The sequence below is a fragment of the Hyperoodon ampullatus genome (assembly GCF_949752795.1).
Source record: "Hyperoodon ampullatus genome assembly, chromosome: 5".
Lineage (NCBI taxonomy): Eukaryota > Metazoa > Chordata > Mammalia > Artiodactyla > Ziphiidae > Hyperoodon > Hyperoodon ampullatus.
This window is the reverse complement of record NC_136918.1, coordinates 71512179-71537905: the sequence shown is the minus strand read 5'-3', so window position 1 is coordinate 71537905 and position 25727 is coordinate 71512179. Positions and strand designations below refer to the sequence as shown.

Sequence of the window (25727 nt, the reverse complement as noted above, 5' to 3'; positions counted from 1 at the left end):
TTTAAATTTATTTATTTTATTTTTGGCTGCGTTGGGTCTTCGTTGCTGCATGCGGGCTTTCTCTAGTTGCAGCGAGCGGGGGCTACTCTTCATTGCAGTGAGCAGGCATCTCACCACGGTGGCTTTTCTTGTTGCAGAGCGCGGGCTCTAGGCGCACAGGCTTCAGTAGTTGTGGCACGCGGGCTCAGTAGTTGTGGCTCGCGGGCTCTAGAGCGCAGGCTCAGTAGTTGTACAGCATGGGCTTAGTTGCTCCGTGGCATGTGGGATCTTCCTGGACCAGGGCTCGAACCCGTGTCCCCTGCATTGGCAGGCAGATTCTTAACCACTGCGCCACCAGGGAAGCCCTATTTATTGTATCTTGAATGTTTTGTGTTTCATGTCATAGGCGTAAGGATGCATTGTGAATATCATTGTGAACATCATCACCCTTCCCTCAATGCTCAGTACACACATTTTCTACTTTGTCTGTGGCTACCGTGACTCAGAGCTTACTAATCCACTTAGTCTTACTATTATGTGAACTCACACATTATGTGAATTCTGCCTGTCTCACAAGCTTCTTGTTTCTCTATCCAGTTTCATTTATCCTCCTTATTCACTTCTCTCACTTTCTTGAGCAAAACTGAATAATCTTAAGTAACACAGCAAAGGCACATTACAGAGTTCACCACCCTTACTTGTTGGCATGCTGCCTCAGATTTGCAGGGTCAACTTCTAGGGCCATTGGAAAAATTTCCAGAGTTTGGAGCATGGATCACTCTGATATGTATCTAACAGGAACAGAGCCCTGGTTAACAATTTTCATTTTCCAGCTAGATTCCATAGAGAGAATAGGAGTTTTAGAACATACTGAGAAGTAAAGTTTGCCAAGGCTGAAGAAAATATGTGATGAGCTGGCTTTAGATGAAACAATATTCCCGATACTAATTTGTAAACATTTACGGGTATATTTTGTGCTTTCTATGGAAGCCAAAGATTCCTAACCTCATTTCATAAAATCCTTTTGGAAGGGAGGATCCTGGTAATATTCTATGCAATTTACCTACTTCCTCTGTTCTCTCTCCCTTTTTTCCCTTTCTTCACATCTTCAGTCAACAGTGAAGGCAGAAGGGATACAACTGCTATCACTAGTAACACACAAAAGGAGAAACAACGTGGGCCACGTGTCTGGAGGCCCACTGTACCTCCTCACCACAAATTTGTGGTCTTCACCAAGCTCAGAAAGGGTGTTGTTTTTTTTTTTTTCCTTAAGTTGTTTTTAATCAAGAAAAAAGAGAGAGAGAACGGAGACGGCTTCTGCTCACCCCAGGTGTCAGGTGGAAACAGAATTGCTTAGTATTCTGGGGCTGTGGGTTTGTGACTCATGTGAGCTTCCTTCTCTGTGAGTTCTCTCTCTGAAAGTAGCTGAAGTTGTGACAGTATTCACCTCCATATTCTGAGGGGATGTCAGCTCAATCTCAGGGGAATTCATCTCTTTAAGTTCCTCATTGTGCTGTAGCTGATCTGCGGTGACATGGGGAGACTAACATTATCCAGCTCTCCAGCCCGGGCAGGTGGGGCTGTGGGTTTTAGCTGTCTGTCAAAGCAGCGTCTTGCTCAGGGTTTACTAGTATGTGGATTCAGTGGGCTGAGCAGAGCCACCTGTGGCATGGCTAATCTGGAATTCTCAGACAGTGGGGATAAACAAATACCCTTAAGACTCTGTCCCACTTTCTGTAAAAAATGAAGTAATGAAAGGCTCAATGGCTTTTTAAAGCCCTCCTGGATGCTGAATATGTGTAATGAAAAAATACAGGATCTGCAATCAGAGGACGAGGGTGCTAGTCTTAGGTGTGTGAACTTGCTTGAGTTGCTCAGTTACTGCTGCTCCGTTTTTCATTTGGAAAATGGGAAGAATAGAAACAGTACCTGGTCTATCTATTTCCAAGATTGTTGTGACAATAATGTGAGATAAGTGGAAACGTTTGATTCGTAATGCCCTGCGCAAATATTTTGAGATTGTGATTGTTACGAGTGTGTGTGTGTGTATATATAATACATATATTAAGGTGTCATAACTGAAGTTTCAGCCAGGCATGGAGACACAGCTGAAAATTGGTGAATTTCAAAGAGAGATGTCAAATCTTCATTTGTATATAGTAAGTATCCTACATATGAACGAATTCTGTTCCAAGAGCACGTTTGTATGTCCAATTTGTTCATAAGTCCAACAAAGTTAGCCTAGGTACCCAACTAACGCAATCACCTGTATAGTACTGTACTGTAATAGGTTTATAATACTTTTCACACAAATAGTACATAGAAAACAAACAAACACAAAAAATAAATAAAACAGTTTTAATCTTACAGTACAGTACCTTGAAAAGTACAGTAGTACCAGCTACATCACCGCTGCTTTTACACTTGCTTCTGGACATCCTGGGCTTGAAATAAAGATACTATACTACTGTACTCTATACAGTACTGTACAGTAAAGTACACAAAAGCACAACCACTTGTAGAGGATGCACGCATGTGACAGTGTACGCCAGACACGTGAACTAACTTAGGTGATTGGACATGCGAACGCACGTTCCCATCTTTGAAAGTTTGCACCTTGCAGGTGCATATGTAGGGGACTTACTGTACTTGTAAAGGAAAAGGGCCAGAGCTGGCTCTGTGTCTCTTTCTTCCCCTGATATTTTATTACGAGAAATTAAAAACCTACAGAAAAGTTGAAGAAATAAACAGCCAACGCTCTTTACCTAGATTTACCAAATTGTGCTATATTTTGCCTCTATTTTGCCCTCTCTTGTTCTCTTGCACTGTGACCTTTCACCCATAAATACTTTCTTCTCTCTCTCCTGAGATGCAGCATTCTTCCACAAAAACATCATGCACTCATCACACTCAAGAACTTTAACGTTGATACACCACTGTTATCTGCACAAGCCATACTTAAATTTCCTAAAATGTCCTTTTTAGGATTCTGTTGTTGTTGTTGTTTGAGAGGGAGATGAGTCTGTGTTTGAATTAAGAGCCCCACATTGCATTTAGTAGTAATGGTTTTTTAATCTCTTATAGTCTAAAATCGTTCCTCACCTTGTTTCTCTTTAACAACAATGATATTTTTTTAAAAATCCAAGCCAGTTGTTTTGGAGAATGTCTCTCAGTCTGGATTTGTCTGATTGTTTTCTCATGATTATATTAAGATCAAGCATCTTTGGCAAGAAGATACACAGGTGATTTGGGTCCTTCTCAGTGTGTCTCTCTGCGGTCCCTGGAGGGTCACTCTCTATTACTGGTCATATTAAAGTTGATCACTCGGTTAAGGTGATATCTGTCAGTTTTCTTCACTGTGATGGTACCTTTAAGACTTGGTACCATAGTGAATAAATAAGCTGGGGTGTGATTCTTTGTGACCATGTGAATAGCCTGGTTCCTCACAGCCGGATTTGGCATCCACTGCCGATCCCTGCCTGCAGCAGTTATTATAGTAGGGAGTTATTACAATTACCCTCCCCCATTTATGAATGGGCATTCTGCCATAAAGATGAACGTTCCCTCACTCTCAGTTCTATGCCTCTGGAGTCCCCTCACCTTGCTTCAAGAAAATAAAAGTTGAAAGAGAGAAGGTGCAGCCAGGAGAGTCTAGCCTCCCTGGGGGTGACCGGAAGGGCAACTGTGAATGTTTCCTGTGTGGGGTCATCTTGGGTCTGTTCTCTAGGAGAACATCCTCCTGGAGGGTGTGGGCTGGAGCTGGACACCGAGAGCCACTAGGAGAGGGCTCAGGGGAGAAGCAGAAAGTAGAGGAATAGAGAAGCCAGCCATGCCCCATCTCACTACCTCCTGCTGCAGGTGTTTAGCCTAAGCAGGTCCCAGCTAGAAAAGGGAAAGAAATTTGAGTTTGGAGTTTTGACTGAGATGTATAGAGGCTGTGTTTACAATCTAAAAGGGTGTCAGGACTGTCTATTACCCAAGAGTGGGCAGAAAAGCTGTGGGACCAGTCTGAGTTTTCATCAGGGCCAAGTTTTCATTCTTCCTACTGAATATAAAGTGCTAGCGGGAGATTAAAAAATAAAGCTGGGTTGTAATTACATTACAACGAGTATGCTTGTTCCACATACGATTTACATATGTTTAAATACCTAATTTTAAATTGATCTGACTTAAGTTACACATGAAAAAACTAACTCTTCCATTAGTTTCAGAAAACAAATTTGTTTGCTTTATAATACCATTATGTCCAATATAATTGGAAATTCAGGAAAACCTTGTGTGCTAAAGATTCAAATCTCCACAAATTACAAAATAACGCTCTTGGTCACCTGCATGAAATGTGTACATTACACACAGACATCCCTTGTACCTCGCAAACCCTCCCGAGGCATCTGAGGACTTTTGAAAGTGTCACTTCTATTTTGGGGAGTAATTGTTTGTCAGTGTTCAAACACTAGAAAAGATGATAAGCCACAAAACCTCGACCTCTGCAGTTTGAACTTTATCCATCCTTTCTAAATGCATTTTTATGTTAGGTTTTATTTATTTGTTTTAAATACTGAAAGGTGACCAGTGTGACTAGCTTCAATGAAACCAATCATACAAAATTAATAACTAAATGAGATCCTTTTAGACAACTTTCTGAAACCCTAGTGGAGTCAACTCAGAATTTACTTATAAAAGAAAATTCGTTTTTTGTTGTTGTTATTTTTTAAAGGCCAATGGACAGAAGGTGTGGGCACAGGAAAGCAGTAGAAAGAAGAGGAAAGTTTAGTATTATCAATATCTTCCTTTACTTGCATGAAAAAAGAAAATGTATCACTCGCATGGAAAATGGAAGTATATTTGGTGATGGAATGAACCGAATTACCCCTAGAAATGAGTGCATAATAAGACAAGAGAAAAAACAAAATGACATAAGAATTCACACAAAACTTAACAGAAAGCAAAAAGAGATATGGGGACCAAAAAGAAAAATTGGGGAAGGGAAAAAGAATGAAATTTTATTTCTCCCATCCATTTCCCCTACTTCCTTCTCAAGCACAGTACAAATCTCACAAGCCCCTCCTAAAAACATAATGTCATCATACCACACTCAGGATGGCCCAGAGGAGAACATTATATAGTAAAAATACTCAGGTCTAAAACCTGCCTCATTCATTGATTCATATTCAACTAATACTTTTGAGTGTCTGCTATACACTAGACATTGTTCTTGATGCATGGGATAGACAAGAGAACAAAATAGACAAAGATCCCCATCCCTGTGGGACACAGTCATTCTAGCAGGAGAGACAGGAAATAAACAGTAAAACAATAAAAATTAACTTATATAGACTATTAGAGGATGATAAGTGTTATGGAATAAAGAAAAAGTAGAACAGGGTAATGAGAATGGGAATGCTGGGAGTCAGGAGTGGTCACTGAAAAGGTAGAGACTTGAAGGAGTAAAGTGAGTAACTGGGAGGGAGATAAGGATAGTGTTTATGGCCGTAGAAACAGTGCAGAGGACCTGAGATGGAAGCAGCCTGCTGTGTTTGGGGAACATCAAGGACACCAGTGTGGCTGCAGAAAGGAAGGAGGAGTGTAGAAAAAGGTGAGTTTAGAGAGATTACAGGGTCCATATCTTTTGGGACCCTCCGAATTTTGGACAAAGAAGTGATGTGATTTGACTTACATTTTTAAAGGATCCCTTTAGCCTGGAATTAGAATACATTATAAAGGGGCAAATGTAGGAGCAGGGAGACATGTTAGGAAATAATTGTAGGGGTTCCCCTGGCGGTCTAGTGGTTAAGAATCCACACTTCCTTGGGCTTCCCTGGTGGTGCAGTGGTTGAGAGTCTGCCTGCCACTGCAGGGGACACGGGTTCGTGTCCCGGTCCGGGAAGATCCCACATGCCGCGGAGCAGCTGGGCCCGTGAGCCATGGCCGCTGAGCCTGCGTGTCCGGAGCCTGTGCTCCGCAACGGGAGAGGCCACAACAGTGAGAGGCCTGCGTACCGGGTAAAAAAAAAAAAAAAAAAAGAATCCACGCTTCCACTGCAGGGTGTGTGAGTTCAATCCCTGATCCCTGGTCAGGGAACTAAGATCCCGCATGCCGTGAGCTGTGGCCAAAAAAAACCAGAAAGAAAGAAAGAGTTGTAACAATCTAGGTAAGAGATGATGATGGCTCAGACAAGGGTGCTAGCTGTGGAAGTGTAAAAGTGGTCTGATTTAGAGAAATACTGAATGTAGAGCCAGAAGTTCCTGATGGATTAGATGTCGGTGTAACAGAAAGAAAGGAGTGAAAAATGATGCCAAGGTTTTTGACCTGAGTCAACAGAAGAATGGAGCTGCCAGCAACTGATATGGGGAATACCATGGGTGGAGCTGGTTTGTGGGGGAAGATCGGGGGTCTGGGTTTAGCCATCTTGAGTTTGAGATGTTCATGAGACATCCAAATGGAGATGTTGAGTAGGCAGTTGGACACTGATTCTGAAACTCAGGAGACAGTCTTGGGATGGAGATGCAAATTTGGAAGATGTCTGCATGTAAATGGTATTTAAAGCTTTGAGAATTGATAAAACCACACGGGGAGTAAAAATAGAAAGACAGAAAAAGCAAAAAAGGACATAGAAAGAAAGGACCAAGGACTGAGCCCTGGAGATTCCAGTATTAGGAGGTTGGGAGAAGGGGGAGAAGAGTGTGGTGCCCAAGGAGCAGGTAAAGAAAACATCAAGGAAGAGGAAGTAATCAATTGTATCAAATGCTACTGATGGGTCAAGTAAGATGAGAACTGGGAATTGTCCATTGGTGTTAACAGTGTGGAGATCGTCAATAACTTTGACAAAGAGTGGTTTGGGTGAAATAGGGAGTGGGTGAGGAAGTTAAAGCCATCTAATCTCTGAGTCTCAGTTTCCTCATTTGGAAAACAGTGAGGAAACTTCTTGATTTAGGATGACCAAGTAATATATTTCTGCTCCTTTCTCTTAAAAAAAATAACATACAAGGAACAGAAATAGAAACTTCCTTTCTGATGAAAGTAGCAGACAACTGGAAACCTGGACCAATGTATATGAAAGTGGAAAAGGGATGGAGGAATGGTAAATGACTTAGCAAAACTGAGGAAAGATTTATTTAAAGTGCCCACAAGAAGCAAGTTAATTTGTACCACACAACCTCAGAATGGTTAAGGCATGAGAGGCATAAATGTCACAGAAGATGGGGGTAAGGTGGGAGCTAGAAACAAGGCAGTTTTTCAAAAAACTGTACAGAACCATTAGAGCTCCATATCCCCAGGTCTGCAGGCAGGGTCCTGCCTTTCCCCTCCAGTGAAGGAGGCAAGAGATATTTTACCTCGAGAAATTGAGTTGAGAGGCTCTAGACTGAGGGGTACCAGATACAGAGGAAGGTGAGGCCAGGCTGAAAAAAAAAAGAATTATGAAGTTTGAGATCCCCAGACCTCTCCTCTCACTTACCTCCAGGTCACTAACAACCAAGTTACACTTTCCCCAGGCAGAAAATAATAGAATATTTCTCTGGAGAAAATAAACTATCCCAGAAAAAAAAATCTACATTGTTGTGAAAGAAAATCCCAGTGGGAAAACGTGGCAAGTGCCCTAACTTCTCCCACAGTGACAAATGCTGTCCCCACACAATTTTAGTGCTTTATTCTTAAATGTGAACAGAAACCCAAGAATCACCTGACATTCAAAGAAAGCTACTGATGAAAAAAAGAGAGCTCAAGTAAATAGAAGAAAAGAAAACAGACTAATGCAGAGAGATGTAAGAATTTTCAAAGAAACTATAATTAATATACTTAATGAGATAAGAGAAGATATGGCATCAATTAAATAAGAACAGGATGAAAGAGAGAGCAAGAACAGCATAGAACTAGTAAAAAAATCTTAGCCATTAAAAAAATATAATGGCTAAAAAATTTTTAAGTCAATAAAGATGTTGGACATTAAAGTTGAGGAAATATTCCAGACAGTAGGGGAAAAAAATGGACAATAGGAGTGAAAAGATAAGAAAATTAAGATTCTGTCCAGGAAGTCTGACATTTATTCAACTGAAAGATTTCTAGAGAGAGAATAGATAAAATGGAGGAGAGGTAAACAAACAAAAAGCCAATACAAGAAAATTTCCAGATTTAAAGAACATGAGTCTCCAGATCAATAGTGCCTACCAAGTACCGAAGACAATGAAAGAATAAAGTCCCGCACGAAGTAACATTATAATGACATTTCACAAGTGGAAAGATAAGGAAAAGCATCCTAAAGTATTCCAGAGACTTCGTAGAGTGTACACAAGAAAGATCAAGAATAAGGATTGCCTAGGGGTTTTCAACAGCAAAATTGAGAGCCAGAAGACCATGGAACAAGGCTTCAAAATTCCAAGAAAAAGATGGTGGACAAACTACCAGCCAGGGGTGAGGAAATAATAGCATTTTGGCTTTCTTGTCTCCCAAACACAATTCCTCAGAAGCTACTGGAAAATGGGCTCCACCAAAGTGAAAGGATAAAGCCACAAAGAGGAAGCCATGGATCCAACTCATTCGAGGCCAGAAGGGAATTTGTGTGATGACAATGAGAGGTGCTGGGATGACAGTCATGCAGCAGGCATAGAGAGCACCAACGTAGGCTGTGGCAGGAGGATGGGGGTGGTGTTCTAGATGGAATGTTGCCAGGGGGTAAAAAATAGGAACTGAATTTCTCACAAGCTCAACCAACACAGAAAACTGTATTGAGAGACACTTGCACAAATTACAGGAAGTGTTAGCTATAGTGCCAAATAAAACTAAGCTAATGAAGCAATTGTGAACTAAAGGAAAATGAAAAGGTATAGAAGACGGGAGATGTAATCATTGAAACTACTCTGCTCAACAGTGGACACTAAGTACGCAGTCATTGAAATGAACACACAGAATATGAATTTAACCCTAACTGAGATGTGAATATATTGGTAAGATAGCAAATGAGCAGGACCTAAAACTCTCACCTCCACAAGAAATCAATGGATAATGTCGAAAAAAACTGGGCCAAGAAAATAATATGTACATATTATTGAGAAATGTAGAGGTTAATATCAGAAAAAACAGCTACATATGTTGGAAGTGGTTACCACCTCTGGGGTGCAGGCAAAGTCAAAAGACTGCTGCTTTTTGTTACAAGCCTTTTGGCATCGACTCTTTAAACACTCTGCATGTGTTACTTTGACAAAGCTAGAGATTAGAACAATAACCACACACATACACACAAATGAGATAAAAATGTCAGTGGTATTGAGTTGTCAACATTAACTATGATATCATGGCTGTCCAAGTCCAGGCATAGTCCTGGGGATTTAGAAATACACAATCAATACTAGTTTTTCTACCCCAGATTCCATGATCAGAAGCCAACCCATTTCTCACCACATCCTTCCAAAAACACGCCAGCAGCAGAGACCCACCCACCATTTCCTAAACTAGCTGTGCTGAGCCAGACTCCCTCCTTCAGTGGCCTCCGAAGCAGGCTGTGCCAGATAACCCTTTGCAGGATGAAAAGAAAACATAATTTCCACTTATTTTATATCTTATTATTTTTAAAGTTTCTATTTGCTGTATATGTTTTACTTTTTCTATTTTTAAACTATCCACTGGTATAATTTCAGACATTAAAAAGTAGCAAAAATAGTACAAAAGACTCCTATATACCCCTCACCCAGATTCTCTGTTAGCATCTTACATTACCATTGTGTAAGTATCAAAATCTGGAAATTTACATTGACACAATAATATTTTATAATCTATGGATCTTATTCATATTTCTCCAATCATCCCATTAATATCCTTTTCTGGCCCAAATCCAACTCAAAATCACATGTTGCAGTTCACTGTGATGTGTCTTGGGCTACTTTAAGCTGGATCAGTTGCTCATTCTTTCTTTGTCTTTCGTAATTTTGACACTTCAGAATACTATTAGCCAGTTATTTCGTAGAATGTCCCTCAGTAGTTTTTCAGATGTTTACTAGTGATTTAATTCAGGTTAGGCAAGAGTACCACAGAAATGATGTTGTGTCCTTTTTGGTGTATTACATCAGGGGGTGCATACTGTCTATTTTTCCCATTAGTGATGATGTTAACTTTGCGCTCTTGGTTAAGCTGATAACTACCAGGTTTCTCCATTGTAAAGTTACTATTTTTCCTTTAGTATATACCTTTTCCTTTAGTATGTATTAGGTATGTGTGTGTATTCATATATATCACTCCAATGAGTATCTTTGGGGGAGATACTTCGAAATTATGCAAATATCTTATTTCTCATCACATTTTGCCTACTTGATATTAGTATTCTTCAATGATTCTTGCCTGAAACTAGTACTGTGGTGTTTGCCAGATGGTGATTTTTCTATTTCCATCATACTTTCTACATTTTTTAGCTGGCATTCTACTGTAAGGAAGAGATTTCCCTTCTCCCTTAGTTATTCAGTTATTTAATAATTTTATTCAGTTATTTATATCAGTATGAACTCATGGATTCTTATTTTTTCCAATGATTTATGATTCATTGCTATCATTATTTTGTTGCTACAGTTATCCCCAACATGGCCATTTGAAGCATCTTTGACAGGTCTTTTGTGTTCTTTTGGCATGTCTCCATCGGGTTTTTTTTAAGGACTTAATTTGCTTCCCAGCACAAGGTGTTCCAAGCTCACCTGTGCTTTCCCCAGCCCTGTAATCAGCCATTTCTCTAAGGAGCCTTGGTTCCTTTTAATTGAAGCCAAGATGTGGGTGCCATTATATATATTTTATAACGTATTAGCTTGGTAGTACAGGTACTTACTTTACATATTAACCAATGTATCTTTGTTTAATTGATTGGAAAGCATAATAAATATTTTTGAAAAGCAGTGCTCTTTGTTTAAAAAACACTGCTCATTGCTTCCTTAGCCTGGGAAGCCGTGGTGGGATTAACAGCTCTCCCTTTTCACCTGTACAGCACGAGGCCTCTTTCTCTATTTAGCGCTTACCTTTTCCTGCCTTATGTAGTAGACGGTAGTTCACTCAATCGTCTGTGTCTATCCTTCAACTTCCTATATTGAAGGAGGTTCATATGTAAAAGTTGAATGGCAATGAAAGCCAAGCAGGGAAGAGAGACTGTCCATAGTGTTGCCGTGCCCCAGAGGAGCACCAGGTGGTCACACACACACTGGGCAGCCACCCATACAAAGAGCATGCTCTCAGAAAACAGAGAAAGCTTTCTGTGGTTCCCAAAGGAGCCCTGTAGTTAGCATTTAACTTCATAAATGTAACTGTGATGCTCTATCACAGCTTCCGGGTCCACCTTGCTGGATACAAGTCTGTCATTTATAACTTGCCGAAGTGTTCTCTGTGGTTAAAAGCAGAGGAGAGGGACTTCCCTGGTGGCGCAGTGGTTAAGAATCCGCTTGCCAATGCAGGGGACACGGGTTCGAGCCCTGGTCCGGGAAGATCCCACATGCCACGGAGCAACTAAGCCTGTGCGCCACAACTACTGACCCTGTGCTCTAGAGCCCACGCACCACAACTGCTGAAGCCCACGTGCCTAGAGCCCATGCTCTGCAACAAGAGAAGCCACCACGATGAGAAGCCCGTGCACCGAAATGAAGAGTAACCCCCGCTCGCCACAACTAGGGAAAGCCCGTGCGCAGCAACAAAGACCCAGCGCAGCCAAAAATAAATAAATAAATTTATTTAAAAAAAAGCAGAGGAGAGCCAGATTGCTTACTTTCAAATCCTGACCCTGACACTTACTAGCTGGGTAACCTTGAGTAATTTACTCCCCTTTGTTGTGCCTCAGTTTCCTCATGTGCAAAACAAGATAATAACAACAACAGACCTATGCTATAATAAGATTGTTGTGCAGATTAAATGAGTTAATATACATAAAGTGTTCAGAACAAAACCAAGTACATTATACGTGCTAAATTAGTGTAAATTATTGTCATTAATACTCCAGAAGACAGAAGACCTTTATGTCTATGTGAGGGAGCCTCATAAAATGTGGCATGGAAATATATAAAAGTTCAGGGCATAACAAGGGCTCTGTGTCTAATTAATGACCATTCCCCAAGAGGGACAACTCATTCCACCTTTTCAGTCACTGAGCCCCTCTCCCTGCTCTTTGCCTCACAGCCAGGCATGCATTTCCCCTGAGGCACAGGAAATGTACTGTGTGTGGATAAGGTGGCTATGGGTGGCTGAGGGGAGTCGGCCAAAAGCCACAGAGTAGACAGGAGACTGTTTCCTTTCATGGCAGTCTTACTCAAAGATTTATAAAGAAAAATATTATTGTTTTAAAGCAAATGCTTTATTACAGTATAAAATAGAGATTTGCATAAATTTCTATGCTAAAGCCAAGCCTTCTAATAACATATGCTTTTGTGTCCACTTTAGTGGGTCACATGATAGGAATGTTTAAGAAGCACCATCTTACCGTGAAACACCTTGATAAATCTTCCCTCAGCATAAAATTCTAATGGAGAAAATACGAAGAAACAGCCTACCTTGGGTGGGGAGGGTGGAGAAGAACCTCAGAAATGGGAAAGGCCCCCCCAAAAGAAGAGATTAAGAGTCCTAGATACAAGCAGACAACTGTGGAACAGTGAAGTAGGTACTAGGAAAAGAAGGTGGGTGTCCCTGTGGACAGGGCAGCCTCCTCTGCAGTGGCTCTTGCAGTGAATGTTGCCTAGCCACTACTGGGCCTGCCTTACATTTGAACATAACAGAGCAGAAGGTGCCTCATTTTAAAATATTAACAGAGTGAGTAGCTCCTCTTTTTACCAAGTAGTTCACTGTTGAAAAGCTGAGAAAATCATTCCACTCCACCATGTCAAGTTTAAAGTTGCCTTTTGTTTAGTTACCAGGTACCTGGCAAATACAGATAAGAGCTGTGGAGCCAAAATGGATTTGGGGCTGCCAGTGAGTTGCATCTGCTGTAGGGTAGAGGTTTTAATATCATTAAGATTAAGACAGCATCTCCTTCCAGACGCCTCCCATGGTAGAACCAGGAAGTAAAGCCAGCTCTACACTTTCAAAGAAGCAATAAAGATTGCCTCCTGTTAAAGCATGAAACTGGATTTGCCAGTAGAAAATCTCATTAGGGTAAATATTTTTTACTCCTATCAATCCTCTGCCAAGTTGGCTTGCTTTATTCTTTCCTCCAGAAGATAGAATTCCTTTCAAAATAAAGCCTGTCCCAAGAAGCTGATACACACTTGTATAAATGAAAAGCTCCAGATAGTATAATAGAATAAGAAGCTACATGTCAACTTTCCACATCTGTCTGTCTGACCAATGAGGATGACAGTCACACGGTTTAAAAGATCAGAAATTCGAGGCTTGAGTCAGGTAATCTACAATGCAATGACAGATGCTCCCAAATATAAAAACAACCACTGATAATAGATACAGAAATATTAGGCACCATGTAGAATGGGTGGATTTGGGTTAAATTTATGTTTTAGTATCTCAGTGAACGTTTAGAAAACTATTCTTTATCGAGTGTTTTGCATAATACATTTCCTTTTGATATGTCTATATAATTTATGTACTCAAATAGCAGAATCAAAAGAGTGGGCATAAAATATACAAATATGGATGAAAAAGGGAAAAAGATATTCTGCTTTATTTTGTTTGAGCATGGGGCTGGTTTTAGAGGAAATGTGCAAACCTGGCTTCATCAAGTTTTTAATCTCTTTGAGCTTCAATTGCCTCAAATGTAAAATGGAAATGTAATAATACTGCCGCATAGGACTGCAGTAAAACTCGAATGCAGTAATGTTGGTAAAATGCCCAGCACGGAGCCCAGCACATAGTAGGCACTCAGTAGTTAGGTCTCTCCCTGGGCCCTCTGTTGTTGGTGTGCCCAGCAAGAGCCTGTCTGAGCATAGTGAAAATTGTTGGTTGTCTGCGCAGCAGACATCCCTTCTCAGGTATCCACATTTTCATGTGGGTGATGACCCTTCCCCAGACTGCCAATTGACCCAGAGGAAGGCTGCTTCCTTTCCTTTTGTTGGACCTCGTTCCAAGGTGGGCTCTGCATTGTGTTAAACCTATCAGCCCATCTTTTCCTTAGCTAGAGTCACTGGTTCGTGTGACCAAAGCAGCCTAATTAGAGTGAATCTCAGGGGTCGTGGAATACTGAGGCAAAAGGGCCCTGCTCAGTATGGATAAAAAAACCACATGGCCATAAATACTACTGAGAGCCACCCTAATGTGACAAGGGAAACCAGTCTGGGGATAGCAGAGTGGAGAGTTAGAAAAAAGCTGATCCTCAACAACTTGGTTCTCTTTTATAATTTAAGGACTTTCAACTGAGTTTTCAATAACTTACTCCATAAGAAAAGCCCTGAAACTTAATTGATACACCAAGAAGTTTGAAACATCCTCATTTCTCAGTGAGGAAAGCTACAACCCACAGCTCAAGAGGATTGCAAAATAAAAAGCTAGTAATTCTCAAATCTTCAGACCTTTTATATATTATAGCTGACTGAAGGGTATCTGTAACTTCTATCATATCTTTCTATGTGTTGCCGATATGTTTTATTGTCATATACCAGAATTAACTTCTACCATAATTGTTTCTGATACATAAGAATCACTTCACTTAGCTATTCTAAAGTTAGAATAAATTGGTTCTATCAAATAAATCTACAAGGCAGATTAATTTCCTTGTTTATTTCTGCATACATTTTGTAGATCATTCATCCTGGTACATTCACTGGAAAAAAATCAGATGTTCACGGGAATGTCATCTATGGAAAGGATGAGCAGCTGGTAACAACTGCTTTGAGACTTTCCTAGGACATTGCCATAGCCTGAATGTTTGTGTCCCCGCAAAATCCATATGTTGAAACTTAACCCCCAAAATGATGCTATTAAGAGGTGGGGCCTTGGTAAGTGACTAGCTCATGAGGGTGGAGCCCTCATGAAAGGGATTAGTGCCCTTATAAAAGAGACCCCAGACAGCTCCCTCACCCCTTCCACCATGTGACAACAAAGTGAGAAGGTGGCTGTCTATGAACCAGGAGGAGAGCTCTCACCAGATAACAAATCTGCCAGAGTCTTGATCTTGGACTTCTCAGGCTCCAGACTGTGAGAAATGAATGTTTGCTGTTTAAGCCATCTATGGTATTTTTGTATTTTTGTTACATGTCTATGGTATATTTGTTACTGCAGCCCAAATGTACTAAGACAGCCATATTCTATGATAAAATTTGTGGGACTTAATTGACAAGAGCAAAACGTTAAAAATTTTAGAAAAAGAATCTTTTTCCAAATTTTAATTTTTTAAATTTATGTCGGAGGGATATAAATTAAGTGTGGGATATCCCACATTTGAATATGGGGAATGCTCATATTCAAACTACTAAACAGCCCTTTTTAAAGGTTGGCTAATAAGATTGTCAAAGGAAATCCCAGATGTCAAAGGAAATCCCAGATGTCAAAGGAAACAAACCATTGATGATATAACTTTTAGCTTCACAGATGAATATATAAGTCAGGTATCTAGGAAATATGCTCAAGCCTGGAGTTTTGTAGTTCATTTAGATTTGTTTCTTTAAATTTGTTTGTTGCCTTGCTCCAGACAAAATTTAAGGCAACAGGTTTACTTATTCTCATTTTGAATGTTTTTAAATGAATTGGAATGCATTCCCCTGTTCACAAATCCTATAGAATTTGACCTATGCAGGAAGAGCACTGTACTCTCTGCTCCTCATAAATGCTGCCTCCCTTTCATCAGGACAGAAATCACCTCTTTGATTACTATTTAGTATTAACCAACAGAAGAATTACAAACTGATAGTTTGGAATCACCAGGTTTTAGCAGGAAATAGTGGGCACCATGTTTAGATTATGTTGAGGAAAGAGGTGCAAATTTTTTTTAACATCTTTATTGGAGTATAATTGCTTTACAATGGTATGTTAGTTTCTGCTTTATAACAAAGTGAATCAGCTATACATATACATATATCCCCATATCCCCTCCCTCTGCGTCTCCCTCCCACCCTCCCTATCCCACCCCTCTAGGTGGTCGCAAAGCACCAAGCTGATCTCCCTGTGCTGTACGGCTGCTTCCCACTAGCTAGCTATTTTACGTTTGGTAGTGTATATATGTCCATGCCACTCTCTCACTTTGTCCCAGCTTACCCTTCCTCCTCCTTGTGTCCTCAAGTTCATTCTCTACGTCTGTGTCTTTATTACTGTCCTGCCCCTAGGTTCTTCAGAACCATTTTTTTTTTTTAGAATCCATATATATGTGTTAGCGTATGGTATTTGTTTTTCTTTCTGACTTACTTCACTCTGTATGACAGACTCTAGGTCCATCCACCTCACTACAAATAACTCAATTTCGTTTCTTTTTATGGCTGAGTAATATTCTATTGTATATATGTGCCACATCTTCTTTATCCATTCATCTGTCGATGGACACTTAGGTTGCTTGCATGCCCTGGCTATTGTAAATAGTGCTGCAATGACTCTTTTTGAATTATGGTTTTCTCTGGGTATATGCCCAGTAGTGGATTGCTGGGTCGTATGGTAGTTCTATTTTTATTTTTTTAATGAATCTCCATACTGTTCTCCATAGTGGCTGTATCAATTTACATTCCCACCAACAGTGGGTTGTTTTTCTCCACACCCTCTCCAACATTTATTGTTTGTAGACATTTTCATGATGGCCAATCTGACCGGTGTGAGGTGATACCTCATTGTAGGTATTTTTTGTTTGTTTGTTTTTTTTTTAACGGCCGATTATCAATTTATTAGAGCCGCTGGCTCAAGCATCTGCAATGGTGACTTCCACCTCGACTCCGGGCTCAATGCTGATGGAAGCGATCTGCTTGATGATCTCGGAAGGGCTGTGCAGGTCAATGAGGCACTTGTGGATCCTCATCTGGAAACGGTCCCAAGTCTTAGAACCTTCCCCGCAGGGGGTTTTCCTCGTCGTTATTCTCAGGGTCTTGGTGGGTATCCGCACTGGCCCCTTCACCTTGAGATTCTTCTCCTTCGTGCCTCTGATCAGGTTGGCACACACCTTCTCCAGAGACTTCACGTTGCGGCTGGTGAGAGTGATCCTAATCCGGTGGATCGCCACCTCGGGCTCCACGGGAGTCTTTCCGGTGTCCTTAAAAGCCATGGCTGCAGTGCGGCCTCCTGACCAACTTGTTCCTCCGCGAGAGCGAACAGCGGTGAGTCAGGAGTGGGGGCGGGAGCGGGAAACCCGAAACTCCGCAGCAGCTGCTACCGCTTCTTCCTCCAAGAGTCTCACTGTAGTTTTGATTTGCATGTCTCTAATGATTAGTGAAGTTGAGCATCCTTTCATGTGTTTGTTGGCAGTCTGTATATCTTCTTTGGAGAAATATCTGTTTAGGTCTTCTGCCCATTCTTGGATTGGGTTGTTTTTTTGATATTGAGCTGCATGAGCTGCTTGTATGTTTTGGTAATTAATCCTTTGTTAGTTCCTTCGTTTGCAAATATTTTTTCCCATTCTGCGGATTGTCTTTTCATCTTGTTTATGGTTTCCTTTGCCGTGCAAAAGCTTTTAAGTTTCATTAGGTCCCATTTGTTTATTTTTGTTTTTATTTCCATTTCTCTAAGAGGTGGGTAAAAAGGATCTTGCTGTGATTTATGTCATAGAGTGTTCTGCCTATGTTTTCCTCTAAGAGTTTGATAGTGTCTGGCCTTATATTTAGGTCTTTAATCCATTTTGAGTTTATTTTTGTGTATGGTGTTAGGAAGTGTTCTAATTTCATTCTTTTAAATGTAGCCGTCCAGTTTCCCCAGCACCACTTATTGAAGAGCCTGCCTTTTCTCCATTGTATACTCTTTCCTCCTTTATCAAACATAACGTGACCATATATGTGTGGGTTTACCACTGCATTTTCTATCCTGTTCCATTGATCTATATTTCTGTTTTTGTGCCAGTACCATGCTGTCTCGAATACTGTAGGTTTGTAGTATTGTCTGAAGTCCGGGAGCCGGATTCCTCCAGCTCTGTTTTTCTTTCTCAAGATTGCTTTGGCTATTCGGGGTCTTTTGTGTTTCCATACAAATTGTGAAATTTTTTGTTCTAGTTCTGTGAAAAATTCCGTTGGTAATTGGATAGGGATTGCATTGAATCTGTAGATTGCTTTGGGTAGTATAGGCATTTTTACAATGTTGATTCTTCCAATCCAGGAACATGGTATATCTCTCCATCTGTTTGTATCATCTTTAATTTCTTTCATCAGTGTCTTATAGTTTTCTGCATACAGGTCTTTTGTCTCCTTAGGCAGGCTTATTCCTAGGTATTTTATTCTTTTTGTTGCAATGGTAAATGGGAGTGTTTCCTTCATTTCTCTTTCAGATTTTTCATCATTAGTGTATAGGAATGCAAGAGATTTCTGTGCATTAATTTTGTATCCTGCTACTTTACCAAATTCATTGATTAGCTCTAGTAGTTTTCTGGTAGCATCTTTAGGATTCTCTGTGTATAGTATCATGTCATCTGCAAACAGTGACAGCTTTACTTCTTCTTTTCCGATTTGGATTCCTTTCATTTCTTTCTCTTCTCTGATTACTGTGGCTAAAACTTCCAAAACTATGTTGAATAAGAATGGTGAGAGTGGGCAACCTTGTCTTGTTCCTGATCTTAGTGGAAATGCTTTCAGTTTTTCACCATTGAGAACGATGTTGGCTGTGGGTTTGTCATATATGGCCTTTATTATGTTGAGGAAAGTTCCCTCTATGCCTACTTTCTGGAGGGTTTTTTATCATAAATGGCTGTTGAATCTTGTTGATAGCTTTTTCTGCATCTATTGAGATGATCATATGGTTTTTCTCCTTCAGTTTGTTAATATGGTGTATCACATTGATTGATTTGTTTATCTTGAAGAATCCTTGCATTCCTGGGATAAACCCCACTTGATCATGGTGTTTGATCCTTTTAATGTGCTGTTGGATTCTGTTTGCTAGTATTTTGTTGAAGATTATTGCATCTATGTTCATCAGTGATACTGGCCTGTAGTTTTCTTTTGTGTGACATCTTTGTCTGGTTTTGGTATCAGCGTGATGGTGGCCTCGTAGAATGAGTATGGGAGTGTTCCTCCCTCTGCTATATTTTGGAAGAATTTGAGAAGGATAGGTGTTAGCTCTTCTCTAAATGTTTGATAGAATTCGCCTGTGAAGCCATCTGGTCCTGGGCTTTTGTTTGTTGGAAGATTTTTAATCACAGTTTCAATTTCAGTGCTTGTGATTGGTCTGTTCATATTTTCTATTTCTTCCTGGTTCAGTCTTGAAGGTTGTGCCTTTCTAAGAATGTGTCCATTTCTTCCAGGTTGTCCATTTTATTGGCATATAATTGCTTGTAGTAATCTCTCATGATCCTTTGTATTTCTGCAGTGTCAGTTGTTACTTCTCCTTTTTCATTTCTAATTCTATTGATTTGAGTCTTCTCCCTTTTTTTCTTGATGAGTCTGGCTAAAGGTTTATCAATTTTGTTTATCTTCTCAAAGAACCAGCTTTTAGTCTTATTGATCTTTGCTAGCATTTCCTTCATTTCTTTTTCATTTATTGCTGATCTAATCTTTATGATTTCTTTCCTTCTGCTAACTTCGGGGTTTTTTTGTTCTTTCTCTAATTGCTTTAGGTTGTTTGAGATGTTTCTTGTTTCTTGAGGTAGGATTGTATTGCTGTAAACTTCCCTGTTAGACCTGCTTTTGCTGCATCCCATAGGTTTTGGGTGGTCGTGTTTTCATTGTCATTTGTTTCTAGGTATTTTTTGATTTCCTCTTTTTTTTTTTTTTTTTTTTTTTGCGATACGCCAGCCTCTCACTGTTGTGGCCTCTCCCGTTGCGGAGCACAGGCTCCGGACGTGCAGGCTCAGTGGCCACGGCTCACGGGCCTAGCCACTCCGCGGCATGTGGGATCTTCCCAAACCGGGGCACGAACCTGTGTCCCCTGCTTCGGCAGGCAGACTCTCAACCACTGCGCTACCAGGGAAGCCCTGATTTCCTCTTTGATTTCTTCAGTGATCTCTTGGTTATTTAGTAGTGTATTGTTTAGCTTCCATGTTTTTTTTCCTGTAATTGATATCTAGTCTTACAGTGTTGTGGTCGAAAAAGATACTTGATACGATTTCAATTTTCTTAAATTTACCAAGGCTTGATTTGTGACCCAAGATATGATCTATCCTGGAGAATGTCCCATGAGCACTTGAGAAGAGAGTGTATTCTGTTTTTTTTTGTCCTATATGTATCAATTAAGTCCATTTTGTTTAATGTATCATTTAAAGCTTGTGTTTCCTTACTTATTTTCATTTTGGATGATCTGTCCATTGGTGAAAGTGGGGTGTTTTTAATGTCCCCTGCTATTATTGTGTTACTGTCGATTTCCCCTTTTATGGCTGTTAGCACTTGCCTTATGTATTGAGGTGCTCCTATGTTGGATGCATAAATATTTACAATTGTTATATCTTCTTCTTGGATTGATCCCTTGATCATTATATAGTGTCCATGTTTGTCTCTTGTAATAATCTTTATTTTAAAGTCTATTTTGTCTGATATGAGAATTGCTACTCCAGCTTTCTTGTGATTTCCATTTGCATGGAATATCTTTTTCCATCCCCTCACTTTCAGTCTGTATGGGTCCCTAGGTCTGAAGTGGGTCTCCTGTAGACAGCATATATACGGGTCTGGTTTTTTTATCCATTCAGCCAGTCTATATCTGTTGGTTGGAGCATTTAATCCATTTACATCTAAGGTAATTATCAATATGTATGTTCCTATTACCATTTTCATAATTGTTTTGGGTTTGTTATTGTAGGTCATTTCCTCCTCTTGTGTTTCCTGCCTAGAGAAGTTCCTTTAGTATTTGTTGTAAATCTGGTTTGGTGGTGCTGAATTCTCTTAGCTTTTGCTTGTCCACAAAGGTTTTAATTTCTCCCTTGAATCTCAGTGAGATCCTTGCTGGGTAGAATAATCTTGATTGTAGGTGTTTCCCTCTCATCATTTTAGGTATGTCCTGCCACTCCCTTCTGGCTTGCAGAGTTTCTGCTGAAAGATCAGCTGTGAACCTTTTGGGGATTCCCTTGTATGTTATTTGTTGCTTTTCCCTTGCTGCTTTTAATATTTTTTCCTTGTATTTAATTTTTGATAGTTTGATTAATATGTGTCTTGGAATGTCTCTCCTTGGATTTATCCTATATAAACTATTTATACTTAATTAACTATTTCCTCTCCCATATTAGGGAAGTTTTCAACTATAATCTCTTCAAATATTTTCTCAGTCCCTTTCTTTTTCTCTTCTTCTTCTGGGACCCCATAATTTGAATGTTGGTGTGTTTAATGTTGTCCCAGAGGACTGTCCTCAATTCTTTTCATTCTTTTTTCTTTATTCTGCTCCGCGGTAGTTATTTCCACTGTTTTATCTTCCAGGTTATTTATCCATCCTTCTGCCTCAGTTATTCTGCTACTGATTCCTTCTAGAGAATTTTTAATTTCATTTATTATGTTGTTCATCATTGTTTGTTTGCTCTTTAGTTCTTCTAGGTCCTTGTTAAACGTTTCTTGTATTTTCTTCATTCTCTTTCCAAGATTTTGGATCATCTTTACTATCATTACTCTGATTCTTTTCCAGGTAGACTGCCTATTTCTCTTCATTTGTTTGGTCTGGTGGGTTTTTACCTTGCTCCCTCATCTGCTGTGTGTTTCTCTGTCTTCTCATTTTGCTTAACTTACTGTGTTTGGGGTCTCCTTTTCACAGGCTGCAGGTTCGTAGTTCCTGTTGTTTTTGATGTCTTCCCCCAGTGGGTAAGGTTGGTTCAGTGGGTTGTATAGGCTTCCTGGTGGAGGGTACTTGTGCCTGTGTTCTGATGGATGAGGCTGGATCTTGTCTTTCTGGTGGGCAGGACTATGTCTGGTGCTGTGTTTTGGGTTGTCTGTGAACTTAGTGTTATTTTAGGCAGCCTCTCTGCTAATGGGTGGGGTTGTGTTCCTGTCTTGCTAGTTGTTTGGCATGGGGTGTCCAGCACTGGAGTTTGCTGGTCGTTGAGTGGAGCTGGGTCTTAGCATTGAGATGGAGATCTCTGGGAGAGCTTTCGACAGTTGATATTACGAGGGGCCGAGAGGTTTCTGTGGACCAATGTCCTGAACTTGGCTCTCCCACTGCAGAGACTGAGGCCTGGCACCCAGCCGGAGCACCAAGACCCTATTAGCCACATGGCCAGGTACATGGGGAGTTTCTTGCCTTTTGGGAAGTCTGGGGTCTTCTGCCAGCGTTCAGTAGGTGTTCTGTAGGAGTTGTTCCACATGTAGATGTATTTTTGATATATTTGTGGGGAGGAAGGTGATCTCCACATCTTACTCCTCCGCCATCTTGAAGGTCCTCTCTCCAAACTCCGGAATTGCACACTCCAGAGGCCCTCCTTTCAACGTGCTGCCTCTCCACTTCTGCCTAAACGACGAATCTTTATTTACTTTGCCACTCTGTTCTGACAGCATGTTACAATTGGAGTGGGTACTGAGGGGTGTAGCTGGACCCCCAAAATCCCAGCATTCCCTTCGGGACTCCACCAACATTGCGGCACCCATGTTGCAGTCCTTTACCTCAGGCAGGTGGTTTGGTGCCCCAGGACTTTCAGGAGTCTTGCCCCTGCGGCTGCGTGAGGCCCACTCTCAAGAGGTGCAATTTTATGATCCATATTCTACATTATTTCTTGGAGTGTCAGCAGGTAAGAAGCTGGAAAGACTTCATGTAGTGATAAGAGGATTACAGAGAAATAATGAGGATAGAGAAGTATTGAAAGATAAGAAAGCTATTCATTGCCTGAAGCAAGTCACTTGGCCATTCTTATCTAAATGCAAAGTGAACATTTGCTGTCTTGCCAGGATTAAAGAGCACATGTCTGGTGCAGGAAGAAATAATATTAAAAGTATACAGCATCATGTAGCCTCCCCCTCTGTAGTGGGGAGCTGAACAAGGAATGAGCAGAATCCCCAGAACAGCCTGTGTTTGCCTGTTGGAAAAAAAAGCACAGCATTCAGATCCTTACTGCAGGGAGCTGTCCTTCTTTGCAAGTTCTGCAAATGGGATTTTTAGTTTCTGGAGTTTTATTCAGTTTGAGACAAGGTGAAAGATGGAGGGGGGAGGGTGGCATCACAGGGGAAGGTAGGAAAATGTCACAGAACTCAAACAAGTCCAAATAAATGGTCTCTCAACCCTCACCTCCACCCACTGATTCTTTTAAGGTAGGGATTGACCTAAAGACGGCCAAACCTTTTTTAACCAGTCCCACACAGGTGGCCTAGTACCTCACTTCGGAACTTAGGGGTACTTACCAACTACTGCTTTTGTTCAGGACCTTTGGTCTTTAGGTAAAAGTGAGGCTAAAAATGTCCCACTTCAATAACCTTTTCTATATTTCAGGAAAAGTTTCAGAAATCACATCTGGGCAATTTCAAAGGCTCAGTTCAAACTGTCGGGGTCAGGGAAAACCAGTGTGTCAGAGCAGAGAGGCTGAGGACCCTGTGCCCTTAGAGAGGGTGTTCTGGGAAGCTTCAGGGTGAGGACGGTGTATTGTCCTTGGAGACACACAGCTCTATTCTGGGGTGAGAATTTGGAACAAGGTTTACTTTCTCCAGATAGTAGAGGTTTTACTGACTTGGCTTGGTGTGTGTAATCCTTTCTAGTCTCTTGAATCTGGTCTGTTCTGATAGAGAATCAGTTTGGCCCTGGCCCTGATCCAGAAAGCTTATTCCTCGCAAACTATCTTGTGAAGACCACTCTGTTTCTAAGCTCCAACAGGTCACACACAGACTCAAACCCATTTTTTGGTTCTTTTTTCAAAGAATCATCAGATTTGAGGTCTTTCTTCAAGGAAGCAAAAAGATAGCTCACATTTCCCAAGTCATTCATATACATCATGAACTATAAGTCATCGGCGTATGAAATGCAAAGGGACGGATAGACCCACACACAAGGCATCGTACATTCACAAATACGCAATGAGGTCAATTAAGTAAATGCCCTGTTATTTTTTTGTCCCCAACCCACCTTCTCCCACAGTGTACTATCAAAGCCTTCCAGGATGGCCACTTCTAGCTTCAAAGCTAGAAGTGGCCTTACTGACTATCTGCTGAGAAGCTGCCCAAGTGACTACCTTTTTGAGTCTCAGGTTCCTCATCAATAAAATAAGGATTAAGATATTACCCACCTAAACAGTTATTATAAAGATTACCTATATGCTCAATTAATATCAGTCTGTTCATTTGTGTTGAAGAAACTGAGATTCAGCAAGGTTGAAGAACATGTCCAAGTTCATGACAGTGATGGGACAAAAACCAGAGTCTCCCGTGTGGTCTGGAAGGCAAATGGAGCCAGGCTGTCTTCAGACAGTCGGCAAACCTTTAAGGGTAAACATGGCATGACTCCATTTATGGTTATGAGTTTCCATTCCAGTGAGAAAAGGTGGTCCTCTATCTCCAGATAGAGGAGCACTGAGAGAGGATTCTCCACAGCCATGATGGTAAATGACTGATGAATATCCAAGAGGAATCCTCTAAGCCACAAAAAGGCATGATTATAAACCACCACAAGCTTCTGAAGTTAAAGTAAATAAACAGCTGAAGTTAGATAAATAACAAACAAACAGCTGGTCTGGAGTAAAAATTGTGCCCGTGTCTAGACCTGTTTTTATTAGTGTTTACGACTCCTCTGTTGAAACCAAGTCTCTGCGTTCTACCAGTGCCCCAGCCTCCACATGGTCCCCTCCCAGTAAAAAGATCAACCATTTTTGGCCTTTAAAAGTGGAAATTGTGTTTAGTTAAACCTAATATTTGTGAATGAACCTATAACATGTTAGTGTGTTAAAGTGGTGCTTTGCTGTGTTAGGGAATCTTCTTTCTTTTTTAAATTATGAAAGTATGATAACACATTTACAGGGGGCTTGAAAAATATAGAACAAAGTTACATACAGTTCCACTACATATTACAATTATTATTTTGTATATTTACTCTCAGCATTTTGTAAGCATATCTGAAATATTTATAATTGTTAACAATATTCAAGCTTTTAATTATTCCTTAAAACAATGAACTCCTAGCCTGTTTCCTTATCTAGAGTAAGAGGAAACTACACTGAATTATCTCTAAGGTTTCTTTTGTTTTCATCATTTTGTGTCCATGTGGCCAGATTAACTTGAGGACATTTGATCTGATAAAAACACTAATTTCTGCATATTTGTATCTTTAGTCCCTATGATTTATTGTTCATGCAGTAAAGCCACTTGCGTACAACTTTCAAAGTTCTAGGGAACATCTCACATGAAAAAGACTTAATGTGAGCAGCCATTTTTTTGTATGAGGGCCAATTGAAAAAATAAACATCTCTATCAACAAATTTCTTTCACTCAAAATAAACAGTTTTATTAAGTCCTTTCACATAAAATACATATTTTTAAACAGATGACCTATGTTACTGAAAAGAATATCAACTTTTTTTTTTTTTTGGTAACTAAAATGTTAGAATCTGAGCTTATTTGAGAATAAACAACCAGGGCCACATCCTGCTTACTTGTTACTCAGTTTGTGTTACTCTTTCAGATTCACAAATTGGTCTACACGTATCATCTCATGTCAAGCTTTGAAAGAATTACACAGGATCAATACAGACTCACTTTACAGATGGGAAATTGGGATACTCAGAGAAACAAAGTTGACTTGCAGCTTTTATAGAGGCCAGCTTTCTGACAAGAGTCCAGGGAATAAGA

General features: G+C 40.3%; 2 protein-coding genes across 7 annotated transcripts in view; one reads left to right on the top strand and one right to left on the bottom strand.

The window, feature by feature from the left end:
• KCNAB1 (potassium voltage-gated channel subfamily A regulatory beta subunit 1) overlaps positions 1-25727 on the top strand; it is a gene marked incomplete at both ends in the record, with an annotated part of 412699 nt that overhangs the window by 361787 nt on the left and 25185 nt on the right. The gene's annotated exons all lie outside the window — the stretch shown is intronic.
• LOC307053516 (small ribosomal subunit protein uS10-like) lies at positions 16760-17188 on the bottom strand (the record flags this gene model as incomplete). Its single annotated transcript, XM_079704952.1, has 1 exon — positions 16760-17188. The coding sequence occupies exon 1, from the start codon at positions 17117-17119 to the stop codon at positions 16760-16762; it is 360 nt and encodes a 119-aa protein (XP_079561078.1). The 5' UTR covers positions 17120-17188.